Source organism: Scleropages formosus, chromosome 5 (assembly GCF_900964775.1).
Source record: "Scleropages formosus chromosome 5, fSclFor1.1, whole genome shotgun sequence".
Classification (NCBI taxonomy): domain Eukaryota; kingdom Metazoa; phylum Chordata; class Actinopteri; order Osteoglossiformes; family Osteoglossidae; genus Scleropages; species Scleropages formosus.
This window is the reverse complement of record NC_041810.1, coordinates 7,329,775-7,349,025: the sequence shown is the minus strand read 5'-3', so window position 1 is coordinate 7,349,025 and position 19,251 is coordinate 7,329,775. Positions and strand designations below refer to the sequence as shown.

Below are 19,251 nucleotides of genomic sequence, written 5' to 3'. Positions count from 1 at the left end.
AGCTGGGTAATTTTTACTCAGACAAGTATATACAGTATATGTATTGATGTAAGCAACATACGTCAGTAAATGCAATCTTTATAAGTGTGTGAACAACTACGTGTGTTTAATGTAAGTGTGTATTTATGTGTTTCGTGTATATTTCAGTGTGTGGCTGTGTTTCTGCATGTGTGTTTATATGAGTGCACATATATACACGCTTAGCTAACAAAAAAAGAAAAAGAAGAAAGTAGGTCACCTCAAAACAAAAGTTTGCAGTCAGCGTGGCAACTGCTCGCACTCTGATTGGTGGGTTTGTTGCCATGGTTATAGTTTAACCTTGAGGCTCTGCGTGGCTCTCTGCGCTTCCACCAAGGAGCCGCTCAGGGGTCTTGCACCCGTGCTCTGCGCTTCCGATCTCTGATGCTCGCTGAGGAATATCCCACTTGTTGCGGACTGTTGGTCATGTGTCCAAAGAGCAAGAGGCTCTGCCTTGTCTACGCTGTTGGACTCTCTGCCCATATGAGGTCGTCCGCAAGAAATGGTCTGATCAGTGCTCTCTGATGCTTTAATGACAAATACCTCACATTTATATTTATTAATTTAACTGACACTTTTCTCCAAACTCACTTACATTGTTAAGGTTACGATTCTTTACACATTTATACATCTGGGAAACTTCAGTGGAGCAATTTAGGGTAGGTACCTTGCTCAAGGGTACTACAGTCAGAGGTAGGAATCAAACCTGCAACCTTCAGAGCCAAAGGCAGTAATGTAAACCACTACACTACCAGCTGTCCCAATTAATGGGACTGTACATGCATACATCTTCATCCATCCATGGTTTAAAAAAAATTCCATGAAAAGAGTGAGATGTTTTATTGAGCTCTGCTCACATTCTCTGTTCTCGACTCCTTCGTGCCAGTTTTCTCTGGCCATAAATGAGTCTAGAGATGACATTGTGGTTGGGGTTAGGACTGGGGTTAGGATCTGGGTTGGGATCAACAGGAACATTGCAGAAATTGCAGCATTGCTATCACTTGCAATATTGGCCTTCAAAATAGCCAAACAGTAAAGCTTTTCTGGGTAAAAAAAGCCTTTCGTCAACACGAAGTCAGAGAAGACAGAAGAAAACTCTTATGGAACACTCAGGTACAGTGAGGGGTGTTGAACTGAAAAAGAAAGACTGGGACTGATATTTGTCAAAGGCTTCATCAGTTGCGTGCGGTGAAGAACATGAACCATGACACAGAATCGCTAACCAGATCTTATGAGCAAAAACAGATTTTTCAGCGGGTTGCAGAGATTTTATTGTGCTGCTTCAAAGTGTGAGAAGTATGAGAAGGTATAAAGAAAAATGTAGAAGGCAAACAAGAGATGTAGGAGGTCTCTTGCGAAGTGGAAGTGTTGGTTTTTAATTTTTAAAGAGTAATTAATGTTCAGAAGTTGATGTTCCTTCAGTTGACGGAAGGTCACATGAGACTGTTGTTGTGGGTTTGGTCTGCAGATCAAGATTCACGACTCATCACTCTCTAGCACACGCAGCAGGCCTGTGTAGAGTGGACAGTGTAGACCAGCTACCTGTTGTTTTATTGGTGTAACTTGGGGATAGTTCTGGTGTCCACTTAAGGTTGTACCATGAGTCCAGCCAACTGTTCTACCTGGGGGACTCTTTGGTGTTCCACCAGCTCTTCTCCCTGGTGTTCTGCCAAGGGAGTACTTCGGTGTTGTACCATCTACTCTGTCTTGTTTTCTATCTGCTGCTCCATCACCTGCCCTTTCTGGTCTTCTGTCTTGTTTCTGACCCGCCGCTCCACCTGCCGATGTGCGGAAACGCGTCCCTCTGCCTAATGAGACATGTGGCGACCTGGCTGACTCCGCTGCTCAAATGTGGAGAACTTCTGCGTTGCTGTGTTCCAGTGAGCAGATCACTCCCAGTCTTGTGCTGTAACAGCCAATGTCATGAAAAATGAAACGGTACACTTGCTTTCCTTCCTCGACATGATCCTTGAAGTCACTCCGTGCAGCAACTGTCAAGCATGTCCTACACATTGAGAAATAAAGTGTGACAGCAGATGTTTCTCTTCCTTGTGACAAACACTAAGTTGGTACTAAAGATGAAGAGCTGGATCCATGTGTGGCTCCCCTGCTACCTTTGTTCGCATGTTCTATTGCTGTGTGTTTGGATGGTTTAATTATTACTGGTGTGTTATAGTTTTGTATTAATATGGAGAGGGGTATGGTTTTGTAAGCTGTTGGAATTTTTCTTGTGTGTTTGAGTAGTTCTCCAACTTTTAGGATCTATGTTCTCCCCCGTTGGAAAAAAGAGGCACGAAGCGCTGCTTGTAAGTTGCCACAGTCCATTATAATGACTGTTGTTCATTAAGTTGGGGGGTGGGGGGGTATATCAGTGTGTGACCCTCTAAAATCGGAGGGTGAGCCGTGTTTGGTGCTGTCTTCACTCGGTAACTCTACTAAACTATGCGAGCACTAACCACGCGGTGGAATGTGGCTGGTTAGCTATCAGCTGCGGTAGTTGAAGGAGAAGAAAGTGTATGTATAAATGTATGTGCGTATATGTGCGAGGGACACTTTTGGCCCGGGTTTCTGAGCTGCCACCCAAGCTGGTGCACTAGAGGTGCTCGGGACTCACCACTACATGCCGAAGGACCCGGCTTCGCATCTGCACAGGCTTCGCCCCCACACTGCTCCCATTGGACAGAGGACTGGAGCAAAGTGCTTGCTAACAGTGTTTTTTTCTGGAGTTTCCGAGGAGCAGTGAGTACAGACAGTATTGTGGTGCGTGGTGCTGTGGGTTTGGATGGGCTGAAGAAGGATGCAGAGACAATGTTAATCTCAGTCTCACACACACACACACACACACACATATCATCTGAAACCACTTGTCCCATAAGGGGTCGCGGGGAGCCGGAGCCTAACCCCGCAACACAGGGCAAAAGGCTGGAGGGAGAGGGGACGCACCCAGGACGGGGCGCCAGTCCATTGCAAGGCACCCCAAGCGGGGCTCGAACCCCAGACCCACCGGAGAGCAGGACCCGGTCCAATCCACTGTGCCACCGCACCCAAACCAACGTTTATCTCGAACGATTTATTTGGACACCAGCACACAGGGAAAATAATGCTCTCCGTCCGAGGACCCCGTTTCCTTCAGGACCTGCTGCGCCTCAAGCCAGCCTTCCCAGCCTGCTTAGCGACCCCAGGCTCCCTCTTCTTTTTCCCCCTGGCAGACACAATCACCCCCTTATATTCCCCATACGTCACCGAAATCGAACCAATTACAATAAACACATTTCCCGCTCGAACACAGTAACGCAGATCGTTACAGTATTTTCCTCGAGGTGGACAAATGAGCTCCACCACGTGCTACAACGATATGGCACCATAAACTGAGCTACAAAACCCTGGGTATTATGTTTTTTTTATTTTCTTTGAGGGAACCAGAACACGATGGTAAGGGTGTGAACTACCTGGTTCGGTATTAAACATTTCTTCTCTTTTTCTTTAATTCCAGTGGTGTAACATTGAGTGTGTTCGTAATGTGTTTTCTGGAAGAGAAAAAACACAAGGGCTCTGGTCGCTAAGTGCCGTAGGGGAGGCTCAATCTCACGAGAACAGTGCAGCTGCACATGAAATATAGAGCTGTACAAAGGACAGCTATGCAATACTGGGTCCCTCGTCACCCTGGTGAGAGTCAAACGCCTCAAATTCGTCAGCTCCAGTAGACACATCTCAAGTTTACATTTCCTTAGACCCCGCTGATTCACCTCCCATGCGAAGGGGTTCACAGAGGTACTGAGGTACGCCATGATGATCCTCAGAAAAAAATCGCAATGAGAAGTAGGGGGGAGCTACACATAGAGGCTCGTCCGGGATTTATTACCGAGCGAAGACGGCACCAAACACGGCTCACCCTCCTGTTTTACAGCATTACACACCGATACAACCCCCCTTATCTTGATGAACAATCATTTTAACAGACTGTGCAAATTTCCAGCCAGCGCTTCGTGCCTCGTCTTTTTTCTCTCTTGTCGCGCTCCTAGTAGCACTGCCAGGCTAATAAGAAATCGACACCTGACTGCCCAATAAACAACGGGGGAAAAACTACTCAAACACACACAAAAAACATTCCAACAGCTTACAAAACCATATCTCTCCATATTAATACAAAAACTATTACACACCAACAATAATGAAAGCAACCAAACACACAGCAATACAGCAACATGTGAACAAAGGTAGCGGGGGGCTACACATATGAGCTCAGGGAGGGTCCTCAGAACTTCCTGAAATGCTTCTTTGTGAATTTCCACTGAATGCTGATGGAGAAAGGTGATTCATTCAATTCCTCCATCATACATTCAATAGTTGTGACCTCAAACAAAATGATTTCGCCATCGCGGATTCTTCCCGATACTTCCCTGATTCTTTTGACACAGAGACAATGAAGAAACTCTGCGTTGTGTTTGCATTTTCAGATGATCGTGGTCCTCTGTTATAGGCTGGCGTACGATGAATCCCATGAGGGATAGTCCCACCGGCTCCTGGTGAAACTACCATGTGCTGCAAGAGGCCCACAACTCATGCTGACAAGGATGCGACGGCAGCTGCAGGTCTCACCTCTCTGTTCCACGGCACTCTGTTGGAAACCCCAGGTAGGTCTCACATAGGTAGCACCTCCTCAGGTAGACCCCACACTGCAGATGTATCTTTAGGACCGCCGCAAGCAGCACATTTACACATGTACGGGTGCTGTATTAAACCCAAATGGAACTCGGGCAAACTTGAAAACTCCATGCAGACTGAACTGGATTCAGACTCCAAGCCACAACCCAGGAGATGTGAGGTGTGAATGCTACCCACTGGGCCACCTTGCTGTTGTTTTCTCAGAAATGACTATTTTACTGCGACTACTTCTGTTTGTTTCACTTTCTGTGCTGCGAGTTTTCCGTGCAAGACAACAGTTGAACCAGGACATGAATTTGAGTCACTGTCTTGCATGTCATCCTGTCCAGGTCTAAGTAGCACTGCATGACTTGGCAAGCTATATTTCATCTGCTTTGTCACATCCCTGGATGTGTTCCGAAGCCAATTTTTTCAGATGGGAGATTTTTCAGTTTATCGAACTCAGCAGTAGAAAATTTTGTTGATAAATTATTTTGGCACTATTTTAGGACGTCATTACTCTTCTTTTTAGCCGCTCAGTGATTATAAGCTCGTCAAATGAGTTTGCTGCTGGCACTGCCGCAGAGCTCAAGGCCTCATTCGTGCAATGTCAGATACTAAATACCAGTCCTGTTTCCCATTAAAGCCAAAACAGGACAGTAATTTGTAATCGTTTGAGTGCCTTGTTGCTTCTGTTGAGGAGCTCAACAATCATCAATTCTTGTTGTGTAGACCATCGTAGCTGGAGACTGCTGTGGGGTTACTCACCATCAATATCTTATGGAATGCATTGCCTTTATTAATTTAAGAGCACTTTCTTTGGATATGTATTTCCCAAAAATCCAAACTCCCTTTCCACAGCCTTGACAGCCTTGCCTGGTCTTCCTGAGTGTTGGGGATCAATAACAAGATGAGGAGTGTTGGGGTGCTGAGTAGATGAATTGAAATTGTTTGTGGGAATAGCATTTTTATTTTTGTTTTAAATTTTGATACAATTCTGAAGTAGCTTGGAGTTAATGGAAATATTGACATAGATGGCTCTTACCAACTTGTGGTGTTGCACAGCCGCAGTTCCAGAGTCTCCTAGGAAAAGGAGTCTCTTGGCGAGTCGCGCCGGGGGAGCTGCAGCTGGGACACCACCGATCGCTCAGTGCACTTCACCTTATCCCCACCATTACCCATAGGTGTTGGCCAGACCTCCACGCTCTCCTCCGACATTCTCAGCACAGAGGAGTGGGAGTCCACCTACTTCCTGTATGACAACCCTCATCATGGCAGGCAGAAGATATGTTGGGCGAAGCATTGCTCACTTGTGGTATCAATGGACCGATGAATGCTGAGGGGCTTGTTGAGCATCAGGATAGGGATCTGCTTGCAGTATGATTTGGGATCACATCTCCTTGACTGCTACTCTGTCCCTTTATTACCCCTTTCTGGTCTGACACATTGCCTTACAGAACCCGATTAAACTCATGTTCAAGTTCCTGTGGAAAAACAGTGCCAAAGTTTCGAGTACCTCCTCGGCGATCCAAACTCACATCCGGCTCGTCCGCCCGTGCCAGGTGTGGCCTTATGCTAATTTCATTCAGACTCCGCCCACAGTTGGCCATAGCTCTGAATCTGGTTTTATAGATCAGCAAACAATGGCCGTGTTAGACGTCAGCGATGAAAAAAATCTCAGTATCATTATTATTAGTAAATCTTTCCATGTTTATCCAGTTCAGCATCCCTGTTTCCATTTTTGCCCAATTACAATACAAGCAACCAGCTTTCGTTTCTTTCCTACAGTGAACATTTTAATTTCCATTCTTCTTTCGGATTAAGTGTGACTAAATGAGCACCGACCAAGTGAAAATCCTTGTACGTTCAGACGTACTTGGCCAATACAATGTTATCTTAATGTTGATTCTTCAATCGCTTGGAGCTCTGTATGACAGGACTGTGCAGTACTGCCCCCTGCTGGCCACAGTGCCAAACAAACTTCCCATCCCTTTTCTGGGGTTGCTGGAAAGGTTGTGTGTGTTTGTCTTTGCGTGTGCGTGCGCCTTTCTGAGCGTGTCGGTGTGTTTCCGTGCATGTGCCTGCAGGTGCACTGAGGAGTGGGGGGACAGTGAAGGAGAAGAGGACTTTGTGTAGATGGGAAGATGGGAATCTGCCACCCCAACCCTCTCAGCCAATCAGCATCCTCCGCACTCTACCACATGTGCACTAGCCACACCTGCCAGGTGGTCAGTCTTGACTCTGCCTCCAGACTGTGGCCACACTTTCTCTACAGCTGCTCATCAGCCACAAACTGTGGACCTTTGTTGTTGCAGTGACTCGCGTTGAAAGGTGTGGGACATGTTACGCTCTCACGTGATTTGTATTTGTCTGTCTCAGGTCACACACTGCACAGGAATCCCAGCATGCTCCAGGGCAGACCCCAGTGACACAGGGACGAGCCATTTATGGCAGTCACCCCCTAACACTTCCGAAGGACGTGTGGTGAGATTCAGCTGAAGCCACAGCTGGGTTGAAATGCACTGTATGTGTGTGTGTCCTTGTGACCTTTCACCTCCTGCTCTTCCAAGGTCACATCTTTTGGTCACTTTGCTCACATCGGCAACATGAAGGTGAGCTCGTTTGCCCACTAAGTCCCAGTGAACAGAACCAACGGAGCACTGTCCACTTCCATCCTAGCTTACAGAGCTGCCACAGGAGCCAGGTATCCAAATGACTCCGACCCTCAGGTCCAAAGCACATGTGTGTTGTTGTTTTTGTTTGTTTTTTTTTTAATAATTGTTTGTCGCCGTTGCTGTTTTTACGGTCACAAAAAACCATCACAGACCATTGCTGTGGGCCTCGAAGCCAAGAGACGCAGATTTGTCACCAAAGTTAAATTTAGCTGTCACTTCCCAAAATATAGGTTCCGTATTTATTATACTCCTGACCCCATACGGTAATTCCATTGCCTGTCAGAGGGTGGCGCCTCTTCTAGCCTTCGCATCTCCGTCCAGACTGAAAGAGACCGACACCATGAAGCCTTAGTTACCCATTTACTGCAGAGAGCTTTTTAAATAAACATTTTCCGGAAGTGCCATGTGGGCTCGGTCGAGAACTCAGTCATGGTGGGATGTGACCCACATCACCTGTCATTAGGGACACCGGGGTAAAGATGGGCGATCCCCAAGAGGATCGAGCTTCTTCCGTCTCCAGATGTAGTTGTACCTTAGATGGTCTTCGCTGGTCGATTTTGCTGGTTTCCCAAGCAGAACGCATCAGAAAATCCATAAGACTGTTCAACATTTATTGATAAAACTCAGAAATCAACCATTATTCTCATGTTTCACAGGTATGTCCCGATATATAAACATAATGTCAAAGCTAAATAAAATTATTACAGATGAAAAGGACCTTGAAAACTGTCCAACAGTCGTTCCGCAGGTCAGCTGGTGACTCTAAGTTGCTCTTGATTGTGTGTGTGTGTGTGTGCGCGTGGGTGTGAGATTGCCTTGCGATGGACTGGCGTCCCGTCCGGAGTGTACCCTGTCACACTCAGCGTGACAGTTCAGGTTGATCCAAGCAGTGCATGGCTGCGCTGTGTCCAGTGGGGGGCACTAGTGAAGTGTCCACAGGTACAGCAGTACCTTCAGATTCGTCTTCAGCTTCAACGTGACTCCATACCCACAAAGGCAGAAACTCACTGAGAGTAACATTAAAGAGCTGAAAATGAATATTAGGCTGTTTTCTGCATCAGTTTCAGTGCAACACACACATTGTGTCACTCTTGTTGCAGTTTTCCATTAGTAACAGGAAAATTTTGAAAAAAATCTAATCAATCATCTTGATCTTGTGTATAGATGTATATCAAAACAAGCTCTGTGAATAAACATGGACAAAGAAGGTTCTGGAAATGTGCTTCTGAATGGCTTGTGTGTGATAAAAAGACCATAAAAACGGCTCAGAATGCTATGGATTCCAAAACTGCACGATTTTGGTAGCATAAATCGAGGAAATAAGACACTGCATGCTCCAAGGGGTGCTGGAGTGGCCTGAGGTTCGAGCAGTGAGACAGAGCGGTTTGTTGGGAGCCTTGAGCGCCAGCAAGAGACGAGAGGGAGGACGGCGCCATCGGCTGTCACCGTCTCTCGCCCCTTGGTGGTCTTCAACCATTCTGCATCATGGAAACGGTTAAGGTGACGAAATTAAAAGAAACACGTAATAGTTGGAACGAGTCCAGCATGCGCAGTGTCCCATAGGACGGGGGACAGCGCTCTTCGCTTTGGTCAGTGTCACCGCCCTCTGGACCGCCGGTTATTTTCCACTTGGAAACCCTGAGGAAATCGCCGTCCCTCTACCCTCTCTCCTCTCTTTCCTTCGGCTCCTCCTCCGCAGGTGTTCCTGAGTTGTCCTTCCAGCCGCTGTCAGCCTCCTCCTGTTCCGCCGTCTCTGTGTCCTCTGGGTGCATCGGCGACCCCCGTTGGCCGTTGGAGCCAGAGCAGGAGGAGCAGACGGCGTGCCGGCGAGAGCCGCGCCTGACGCCCACAGCGGCTGCGCTTGGAAACATCTGACCGCACACCTTGCAGGTGAACTTCGTGTCCTTGCTGTGCACCTGGTGGACGAACACACAGCACCTGTGAAGATCACACACCTCAAGCGCAAGTCAGTAGTGACCACCCCCGCTCCCCTCCGTTTGTGTTTGTGCAATGCGTCACTTTAGTCATCTTACCCACGATGCTCTCTGTCTGCACAGGAGCTCCTGCTCACATTGTGTGGATGTTGCGATTACCCGCGATCCTCGCTCTTTGTTGAGACATTCCTGCATCACTGCGGCAGCGACTCAGTAGTACGTCGGTGCCGTTGTGTGCGGTGCTGCCCCCTGCCTGCAGGGATGTGTCCCGACACCCACCTGCGCGTGCCTCTTCATGTGCTCTCGGCGGGTGAAGGTCTTGCCGCAGGTGGCGCAGGGGTAGGGCCTCTCGCCCGTGTGCGAGCGCAGGTGTCGTCGCAGGATGCACTGGTGCACGGCCGAAAAGCTGCAGCAGGGGCAGTGGAACTTCCTGCCGCCGACTGCGCAGTCAGTGGCTGCGCACGGAGCAGAGAGAGGAGGAGGGAGGTGACGGGAACTGGGCAGTGGGGGCCGTAGTTGTTGGAACCGTTGCCATGGAGTTGTTTGAATGGAGGCGGGCAGTAATGCGCTACTTTTACCCTTTTTTGGAGAAATTGTACTTTTCTCTGTGCTTCTTGGCACAGAGACTTTTTCCTTTCGCTCAAGTACTTTTACTCTGTTCCTTTTGTCACCTCTTCTTGTCACTTTGAAAATGTTCTTTAACCAGGGAATTGAAGCATTGTTCACTGACTCTCTAAAGTGGCTTCATTCGGAGGGGGTTCTGAACACGGAAGGTGCTGCATTTACATCTTTTTACTTTGAGGACACTTTTCTTTAACGCAGTTTACAGTGATTTTCCCATCTTCTTACAGCGAATTACCCCTTTCTACAGTTCAGTTTTACTCCATGTGTTCAGGGAAAGTACCTGAATCAGGGGCACTACAGCAAGAGGGAAACCGGGGGGTAAACCCAGGTACGGGAGGCGTACTTACAGGACACGTTCCCCCCGCTGGGCGTCTGCTCCAAGGACAGGGTGGGGTCTGCACCCAGCAGTGAGCGGTGGAGGGGCAGAATTCCGTTAGTGCCAGAGAGCTCCCCTTGCAGGTGATGGTGTTCCCAGCCCCTTGCTGACCATGCCTCCTCCTCTCTGGGGTCTCCCTCATCAGTGCGGACACCTGATAGAAGCTGCTCATCTGCTGCAGTGCGAGCACCTAGGTGGAGGAGGAGTCGTCAGACCGGATGAGATCAGGGGTCGTAACCACAGGTCGTCAGGTTCAAATCCCACAAAACATCCTGCTGTTGAACCTCAAAGAATGCAGTGAGCAGCATCCCTATAACGAGATTTGTTGTTTCATCCAGCTCTGTAGAAGGATAAAACGATACACTTATAGGCTGTGTATTTCTATTTCTAACATTTTACAGGAAGAGTGAACATGAGAGAGCTGTGGGGTGGGAGGTGGAGCGGCTGGTTAGGGGAGTGTCTGAAAGGGCTATGAGCTCATGGTCATCTGGAGAACATGGGGCTCTTCAGTCTGGCTCTCTGTGAGTGATGTTTCAATGCTCGCTAAAGACAAACGGGGGATGGGGGAGAGTACCATTTAGCCATACTTTTTTACAGGGTGGGGGCAGGAGACTGAGAATTGTTGCTTTTCTAAATCTTCTCTCAGCTTGAAGGACATTTTTTGCATACAAAGCAAAACTGTCCCGAAGAAATTAATAGCGTCGCAAATCCGGAACCCTTCTAGGTGTTCCCCTCGGCTCCGTTCATTATCCTATGCGTAATCACCCACGTTCTCTGGCCCACCCCCTTCAGACTGGGATCATTTCCTGCCTACCCCTCTTTGCTTATGCCTCCCACTCCCTGGCCATCTCCATGAGAGCAGCCATGAGGAACGCTCGCTCAAGGTTAAAAAAAACAAGACGGGATCTCGAGGGCAGCGAGACGGAGTGAGAGCAGCAGACCTTGAGCCTCAATCTAACAACCTTAAGTACCCATTAGAGAGAGGCCCCACCTTCCTGCCCTCAGCAACACTGTTGGTTGTGTTGGGGTTTACAAGAACAGATGAAAGGCTTCAGGAGGAAAGGGTTCGGGAGCAGGACTGACAAAGGCTGGGCATCCAATACCTGAGGTTTCTCGGTTGCTGCTGCTTAAGCCAGAAGCAGATAAAAGAGCGAACATCGACAGCTCGCTCGGACCAACACCGCACTCCACCTGCTCTGTGATGTGCCGCACCGTGTCCTTGTTCTTGCGGTTCTTCCGCCTCTTGGAGCCTGCAGCCTGCCTTTGGGCCAGCTCCCCCAGGAAAGCCATGTGATGTTGGCCTTGGCTGCCCCTCGGGCTGCTGGGGGAAGTCTGCTCCCCTATGGTCTTGGTGGGCTGGTCCCACAAGGTGTGCATTAAGGCTTCCTCCTGGCATGTATGGCTGGATTTCCCTTGCTTGACCCTTCTGAGGACCCTACTGCCCTTTTGGCTGCTGGTGATGAGCGAGTCATCCAAGGACTTGTCTGGGTCAGTCCTCGGTGCTAACAAGGAGGAAGTCTTACTGCCGGACATTGCTGATGACGGAAGCGATGAGTTCACGTCGACCTCAGCCAGCTTTTTGACCAGTCTGGAGCGGAGGCTGATATCCAGGGTGGCCCGGATGAAGGCGTGGCAAGCCTGCACTACATCTGTCATCTGCAGGTAGCTGGCGGCCGACATCACCTCAATGACATTGGCGCCTGTGAGCACCAGACGGGCCGAGTACATGAAGTCCAGGATGGCCTCGAAGGCTCTAGCAGTGACAATGTCCAGGTGCGTGACAGCGTTAGGGTTTCCCCCTGGCACCGGCTCTGGCTCCGCCTCTGTCCAGCTGCTGTACAGTGTTTTGAAGTAGCGGCTGCTGCCCAGCAACACGTTCCTGTGTGCAGCAAAAGGGCGTCCCTCCACCACCACGCTCACGTCACACAGGATGCCTTGGCGTCGCTGCTCGTCCAGCTCCCGCAGGAGTTGCCGGTAGTGAGACTCAATCTCCATCTCCTCCTCTGTGCACCTGCTGCTTCTAGCAGACGTTCCGGCAGTTTCTTCGACTTCGCAGTTTCTGGAGGCACAAGACAACACGTTCAGTGCTCTGATCAAATAGAGACAAATAAAGGATGCAATGATTGGACATCAGGAGACTGGAGATCATAGAGATTTTGTACAGTACCAGTCAAGTTTGAGTAGGACTGGACGAAACTTGCTTTTTGCCATCATTGATCTTTTACATCCAGGTTGTTTGTCTGAGTTATCTTTCGCTGTCCTTCTCCAGATAGTGTTTTGACTCGGCATCCTGTTGAAGAATGAAGGACCGTCCAACCAGCTGTTACCCTGACTGAAGGTTGTGCGTCTGAAGTACGCTGCGATGCCATCCATGCTGGTTGAGAGTGTCAAAATTTGGTAACAGCCACTGACTGTGAGACCAGCAAAGTCGTCCCACACCAGGGTAAAGCAAAGCGGCCTGCGTGTACCTGGCCGTGGGCAAAGCGACACCATGTTGGCTCCTTGGAGGTGGCAGGAGCAAAGCAAAGCCCCACATCCTTCCTCCTTCTGTCTCTTTGGGCTCTTGCAGTTCGCTGCATGGCCGTGGGCCACTCAGCGCTCCCCGGACTCTTTCGGGGCACCGGTCTCAATTACCGCCCCGCGATCCACAGAGAACAATCACTAACAAGGTTTTCTGCACCGGTGAGTCTGGAAAAGCCAACGCCTTACAGCACAAATAACTCAAACAAAAGAATCCCTTAATAGGCCGAGCTGCCCTTTGACCTCTGACCTCACGCAGCCCCGCAGAGTTCTCCTCTAATTGACTTTCTTAATTCCGCACCTCCCCCGCTCCTCGGGTGTGACCCCAGCGGAGCGAGAGCGGCTTATTAAATTCCCCGACCCCTGAACCGGAGACAAGGTCCAGTGAGAACCTGCTGGACCAGATGGGAGAGTCGCAGGAAATGCACCGTAGTCTCCCAGAATGCCCCACTGAGGGCGAGTATCGGTGTTGTTCTGTGGTGTCACATGACTCAGTGCTCAGCTCTCAGACCCACACACACATCATATGAAACCGCTCGTCCCATACGGGATCGCGGGGAGCCGGAGCCTAACCCGGCAGCGACCGGAGAGCGGGACCCGGTCAAACCCACCGCGCCACCACGACCCCCTGAGCTCTTAGACCCTCCCGCAGAAACGCAGACGAACACAATCGTGTTCGATGAGCAGGTGACGCCTGAGTGCTGTCGGTGCCGACGAGCGGGACCAAACGTGTCCTCGCTGCAGCCGTTGCCATACGAGCGAAGCGAGGGGCCGAACGTTTGTGGGTCGGGTTACGCATTAACTCTTCAGAAAATGCACATTTCTTTCCTTCACGCTTCTGTTCTCCGCCTTATCAGTTTGTAGCAGAGAGAACATCACCTGTTCACCTGTTCACCTGTTGAGCTGGGAGACGGCAGAAAAGCTCACGGCAGCAAAGTGGGGCTGTTGGACTGCCTTAATTCATCTCGTTTTCACACCGTTTACAGCTTTTGTGAACCTTTCTCTTAATTGTAGGTATATCTGACATTTGTGTGGAAGCTAATGGACAAATAAATGAAGGGCAGCCTGACCTTTTATTGACTGTGGCTTAGCAGTGAAAGTAGCTTCGAAATCACCAATAAGAGGGGTGTAAACAGGGTCTGCAGCACATTTACAAATAAATTTTATTTACTGTCATTTATCACACTTTTCCCCAAGATGAGAAGGTTACAGTGGGAGGTTTGTTAACCATTTACACGGTTTGTGGATTTTTTTACCACAGTAATTCACGGTCAGTGTCACGGTGTGTGTGTTCAGGGTTTGGGAATGGAGATTCAAACCTGGTCATACGACTGCAAGGTGACCACAGCAACCACTGCGATCCCTGCTGCACAGAACAAAGACGCTCTTTTTCTCTGTCTCTCTCACTCACACTCACACACACACACACACACACACACACACACACACACACACGCTGTGTTGAAGGTACTTTTTGTCTTTGCCACCCTGGACACGAGACCCGTACCCCCCCAGCAGGATGGCCACACTCCCTCCTCCCTCCTACTTCACACTGGGACGCCAAAGCCCCTCCTCCGCCCCACTGTGACTTGTACACACGCGCTGCGCTCGCACTTCACACGCCGCAGGAGACGGGGCATGACATTAGAGCTCAAATCACATGACTTTGCCCCTGGTTACTGCTCTTTGTTTACACAAGGATGTTTACCGAAGCGACATGAGCTACGGTGAGACACAACACTCTGCTGGAGGGAAAAAGAAACTCTTTTAAGGCCCTCCGTCCCAGCCCCGAAGAGAGGGTTTGAAACCTATGATGGCTTGGATGGGAAGGACCTGCCATGACCTTGCCTGCACCCTTTCTTGGGTGGGGGGTTTGCAGAGGAGTTGGAGCTGCTCGCGGTCAGTTACCCCCCCCACCCCCCGAAGGTCCGTAGCCAACTCTAGTTCGACCGTGTCCCGGCTCCCTGAAGCCAACAGCTGCAGAGGAGTTGAGGACAGATTGAGCCATGAACTGTGTTACGAAGCACATGAATTCCTGCTGGAGGACTAGAACCTGCAACCTTCTGGACACAGATGAACCTTATGGATAAAGAAGGAAAGCTGTTTCAGCCGTACTTTGTCAGTGTGAAAGTGCACTAAGGAGTTGTGTGTGTCCAGCGTTTCGGCGCGATCCTTCACACGCTTCCACACGGTCCACCCACCGCAGCCGCTCACATCACGAGGCTTTGGGTAAAGCGCAGCTGCTGCGCCAAAATTCCCCACAGTCATCTTGCGGGGGGGTGACGGTCAGCCCTCGAACCGCAGAGCAGGAACTGAGAGCGATGCGGAGTTGCCCCCCAGCCGGCGCTTCCTGTTCGAGCTCAACATCGCTCCCCAGGTGCCGCTCATCAGCTGACGCGGTCATCGCCGGCGAACGCTCATCGTTCGCCCTCGGCTCCCTTCCCTTCCCCGCAAGGCACAGGCGGTGGGCTGGTTAAGGAACTCGGCTGTAGGGCCAGTAGTTACAGCTGCCGCAGTGCAATTTCAGGGTTCAAATCCCGTCTCCTGCTGTAGCACCTCAATCAAGGTAGTTACGCTGAAGTAATATGGTAAAATGTACCCTGCTGGCTGAGATCTCAGGACTGAACAGCTGCCGGCTCAGGTGGAAGTTCCTGATGGAGCGTATTGCTTGAAACAGAGTAGTTACACAGCTGAAGGAACCAAGACACACACACACAGAGCTGATACAGGCCACACCTGCAGAGATGCCTGCCTGGGTGGGTGGGGGTGGGGGGGTGCAGTAAGGTGTGCTGTTTACAGATATCCTGCCACTTAATTAGGTCTTAGAGTCAAAATAACATCTGTTAACACAGCAAATGTTTAAAGACACACACACACACACACACACAGAGAGACACACACACACAAAGTCATCCCTAAACACACGTGTATTCCCACACTCTGAAAACACACTCATCCCCACACCCAAAAGAGACACACCGCAGGTCTCCCTTTAGTCCAGCTGCACAGCGCGTACACACACACACACACACACACACACACACACACACACACTCACACACACTCACACACACACACACACACACACACACACACACACACACTCTCTCTGATTCTGGAACACTGAAACACCTCGCTATGAAACGGAAGGAACAAAGACCTGAGCGGAGCTGTTACAGTGGGGGGAACTGACTCTCAGGGGGGTGGGGGTGTTCCAAAGAAAATGTCCCTGGGGGTGTCCACATGACGCAATGGTCTGCAGGGGGTCACGGCGCCTCCGCTGGGCCCGAAACCTGACTGAACGAGAAGGAATTTTTGGCGAACGCCCCCCCTCATTAGAACACAAACCTTTCTGCGGTTCCTCATCTCGTGGACGATAGAGACGGGGGAGAAGGGCATTAAAGAGCAGCAGGGTAATAACAGGGTAATAACAAGGTGACAGTGTGAAACACAAGAGTAAAAGCAAAGTAAAATAAAAAATATCTACACTCTTAGTTGCACTGTTACATTTACTACAGTTAGTTACACTGTTATACTGTTACATTTACTACACTGTTCAATTCCCCCCCACACTGTTGTGTGTGATGCTGTAGGAAACCAGTTATAAACAGCATCTTGGGATGGCAATTACACACACGCACACACACACACACACTATGGTCAGTGATGTTCCTCTATACAACGCCCTCAAAGCTCTTTCCTGAGCTGAACTGAGATGGTCTTACCTGTGAATCCATGTACCGTGGTAAACAAGCTGCCCCAGGGTGGTGTCCAGTGTGTCTCAAATGCTCCTCACCTCAGAAAGCCCCCTTCCCTTCTCCGTTTCTCCCCAGTTCTGCCCTTATGTCCCTCCCCTCGTCCCCCCCCCCCCCCCGACACACACAGAGCTGAATTTCAGAAAATGAGTGGCTGCTATTTACACCACGATTACACCATGTCTGCACCCTATTTATACCCTGTCTATACCGTGTTACATGTGTATGCTGGCTGTAGGGGTCACTGGACCCTTCCTCACATTGTCCATGTATGTGTGTGCGCGTGTGTGTGTGGACGGGGGGGTTCTGAAAGGTGCTCACCTAGAAAATAAGCCCTTTCCACAGTGCGAAGTGTCCTCGTCTCCTTCTCCCCATGAGCACAGCGAGGAGGCGGAGCCTCGAGCCTTTTTCACGGGTGGAGTCAAAATGTTGTTAGTGGGCGGAGTCTGCACTATGTGTCACTCAGGGGTCAGGGGTCAGGTGGCCTGTTGATGCGAGCTGAACACACTGCGGTCACTGCAGCCAGAGACTGGTCCAGCAATTGTGGTGCTGGAATCCTGGTGTTATACTCTATTACCGTACCGTACTGTACCGTGCTGTACCGTACCCGCCTCCTCATATTACTGGCACAGTTTGCTTCCCGAAATCGACCCCACTGGTGAATTTTTGTTCTGAGGATGTCAAATCGCTGTTGGTTCCCAGAAGTAAAACGATTCACCTAAAGTGAAAATACCACATTAAAGGTATTTTATACGTAACCACGACCACAGCAATATATTTCATAAGCAAAATGATTATGATTTCCAGCTTCAACGTCGTACTTTCGTTCCTTCACTCGTTATCAATAACTGCTTGTCCGCTTGAGGGTCGCAGAGGTCCGGAGTCCATCCGGTCGCCACACGGTCATCTGGTCATTTGTGATACATATGTTGATGACACTGGGTAATTCAGTGGGTAAATCATGGTAAACAACATATGGGATTAATGGGTGTATGATTCCTGTGAGACCCTGAGGCTAAACAGGATGAAGCCCAGGGAGAAGCAGTGGGGGTGGGAGGGGTTAAAGGTCGAAGGGTGGGAGGGGAGTGTGTGAGAGGCGCCTGGGAAGGCAGGCAGCTGTGTGGGGGGGGGCAACTGGCTGGAAGGGGAGGACAGTTAATGGAGAAATGAGGCAGATGGGGCAGAAGAAGCGGGTCGGGGGGTGATTAAGGGTTGAGGAACCAGACGCCCCAGCTGTGGCAGGATGGGGGGGGGGTCACCCCAGGGGAGACAACACACACTGATTGGCTCCACCTCATTTGCATATGGGCCATGACAAATCTTCATATGTAATGTGTGTATAACACACACGCACACACACACACACACACACACACACACACACACACACACACACACACACACACACACACACACCTTTCAGTACTCAGCAGCATTGGTAACGAGTACCTCACTATGTTTTACCATGTTTTCACCAATGTCAAGCTCATTTCAGCCCTCCTGCAGCAAAAACCCCAGTGCTGGTCCTGCTCTGGACTATAAAAGAATTATTATTACAAGAATTATTATGAGAATGACTTGAGATGATGATGATGAACCAGCTTTCTGAAACCAGTCCTTCCTGGAGAATAACTGCAGCTCTGTTCTCGCGTGATGAACGTCGGTGCATAAGGTGAAGGAAACAAACTAACTGCACTTAAGAATCACACGTCTGCATCTCAGTGCCTCCTTCTCTTAATGTAATGAACGCACTGTATTTTCTGTGAGATGTTCGTCACTTTGGAGAAAAGTGTCTGATAAACGAATACGTGTCAATATACAGTAAATGGAAAGGTACTTTGGCTACAGCGCCCCTCTGTGGTAAGAGGGTGTAAAGTACAGTACTGTGCAAACGGGCCATGTGAGTGAGTACCTGGGGCGGAAAAGCCTATTGATGGTAATGATGGTGTTGGTGGTATAAAATAATAATAATAATAATAATAATAATAATAATCAAGTCAAGTCAAGTCAAGCTTTATTGTCATTCCACTACATGTGTGGACATACAGTGGGACGAAATGTCGTGTCTCGCAGGACCACGGTGCTGTGTAAAATAAGCATAAATATAAACATGCAACACTAGACCTAAGGACAGCTTTTAGACCTACATAACTAATGTGTATTCCTCTTTCAGAAAATTCTACCCCAAAGTGAAAACAATTAAACATTTGTACTTTTTGTTTGTATACAGTACTGTGCAAAAGTCTTAGGCACTTTGATGATTCACAAAAATATTCGTTTTAGATGGTAATTTAATATTTTCTGCATTAGTGTCACTGGGAAAGAGCATATTTTAAATTTCCAAGCATCCCTTTTGCAAAAAGTTACAGTATTACAGTAAGGGTTTTTTATGTCGTTAAAGAAAGAAAGCGCGCGTGCGCACACACACACACACACACACACACACACACACACACACACACACACACACACACACACAGAGTCTGAAACCACTTATCTTGAGTGGGGGTCGCCGCGAACCGGAGCCTAACCCGGCAACACAGGGCACAAGGCTGGGGGGGGAGGGGACACACCCAGGATGGGACGCCAGTCCATCAAAAGGCACCCCAAGTAGGACTTTAATCCCAGCACCCCCAGATAGCGGGACCCGGTCAAACCCACCGCGCCAAGTGCTTGTTGACAATGGATGGTTATTAAACTTTGAA

The 19,251-nt window shown here is 49.4% G+C and overlaps 1 protein-coding gene across 1 annotated transcript; it reads right to left on the bottom strand.

Moving 5' to 3' along the window:
• Positions 1-8,005: 8,005 nt before the first annotated feature.
• LOC108926409 (zinc finger and BTB domain-containing protein 8A-like) lies at positions 8,006-12,266 on the bottom strand. Its single transcript, XM_029251856.1, has 5 exons — positions 11,375-12,266; positions 10,243-10,461; positions 10,176-10,189; positions 9,551-9,967; positions 8,006-9,253 (listed from the first exon to the last, which is right to left on the bottom strand). The coding sequence occupies exons 1-5, from the start codon at positions 12,264-12,266 to the stop codon at positions 8,996-8,998; spliced, it is 1,800 nt and encodes a 599-aa protein (XP_029107689.1). The 3' UTR covers positions 8,006-8,995.
• Positions 12,267-19,251: the final 6,985 nt, after the last annotated feature.

Coding starts and splice junctions, on each gene's coding strand:
- LOC108926409 (XM_029251856.1), bottom strand. CDS start 12,266: ATGGAGATTGAGTCTCACTACCGGCAACTCCTGCGGGAGCTGGACGAG. Junction 10,462..11,374: donor CAGCAACCGAGAAACCTCAG/GTATTGGATGCC, acceptor TCCTCCACCTAG/GTGCTCGCACTGCAGCAGAT. Junction 9,254..9,550: donor ACATGAAGAGGCACGCGCAG/GTGGGTGTCGGG, acceptor TTCGTCCACCAG/GTGCACAGCAAGGACACGAA.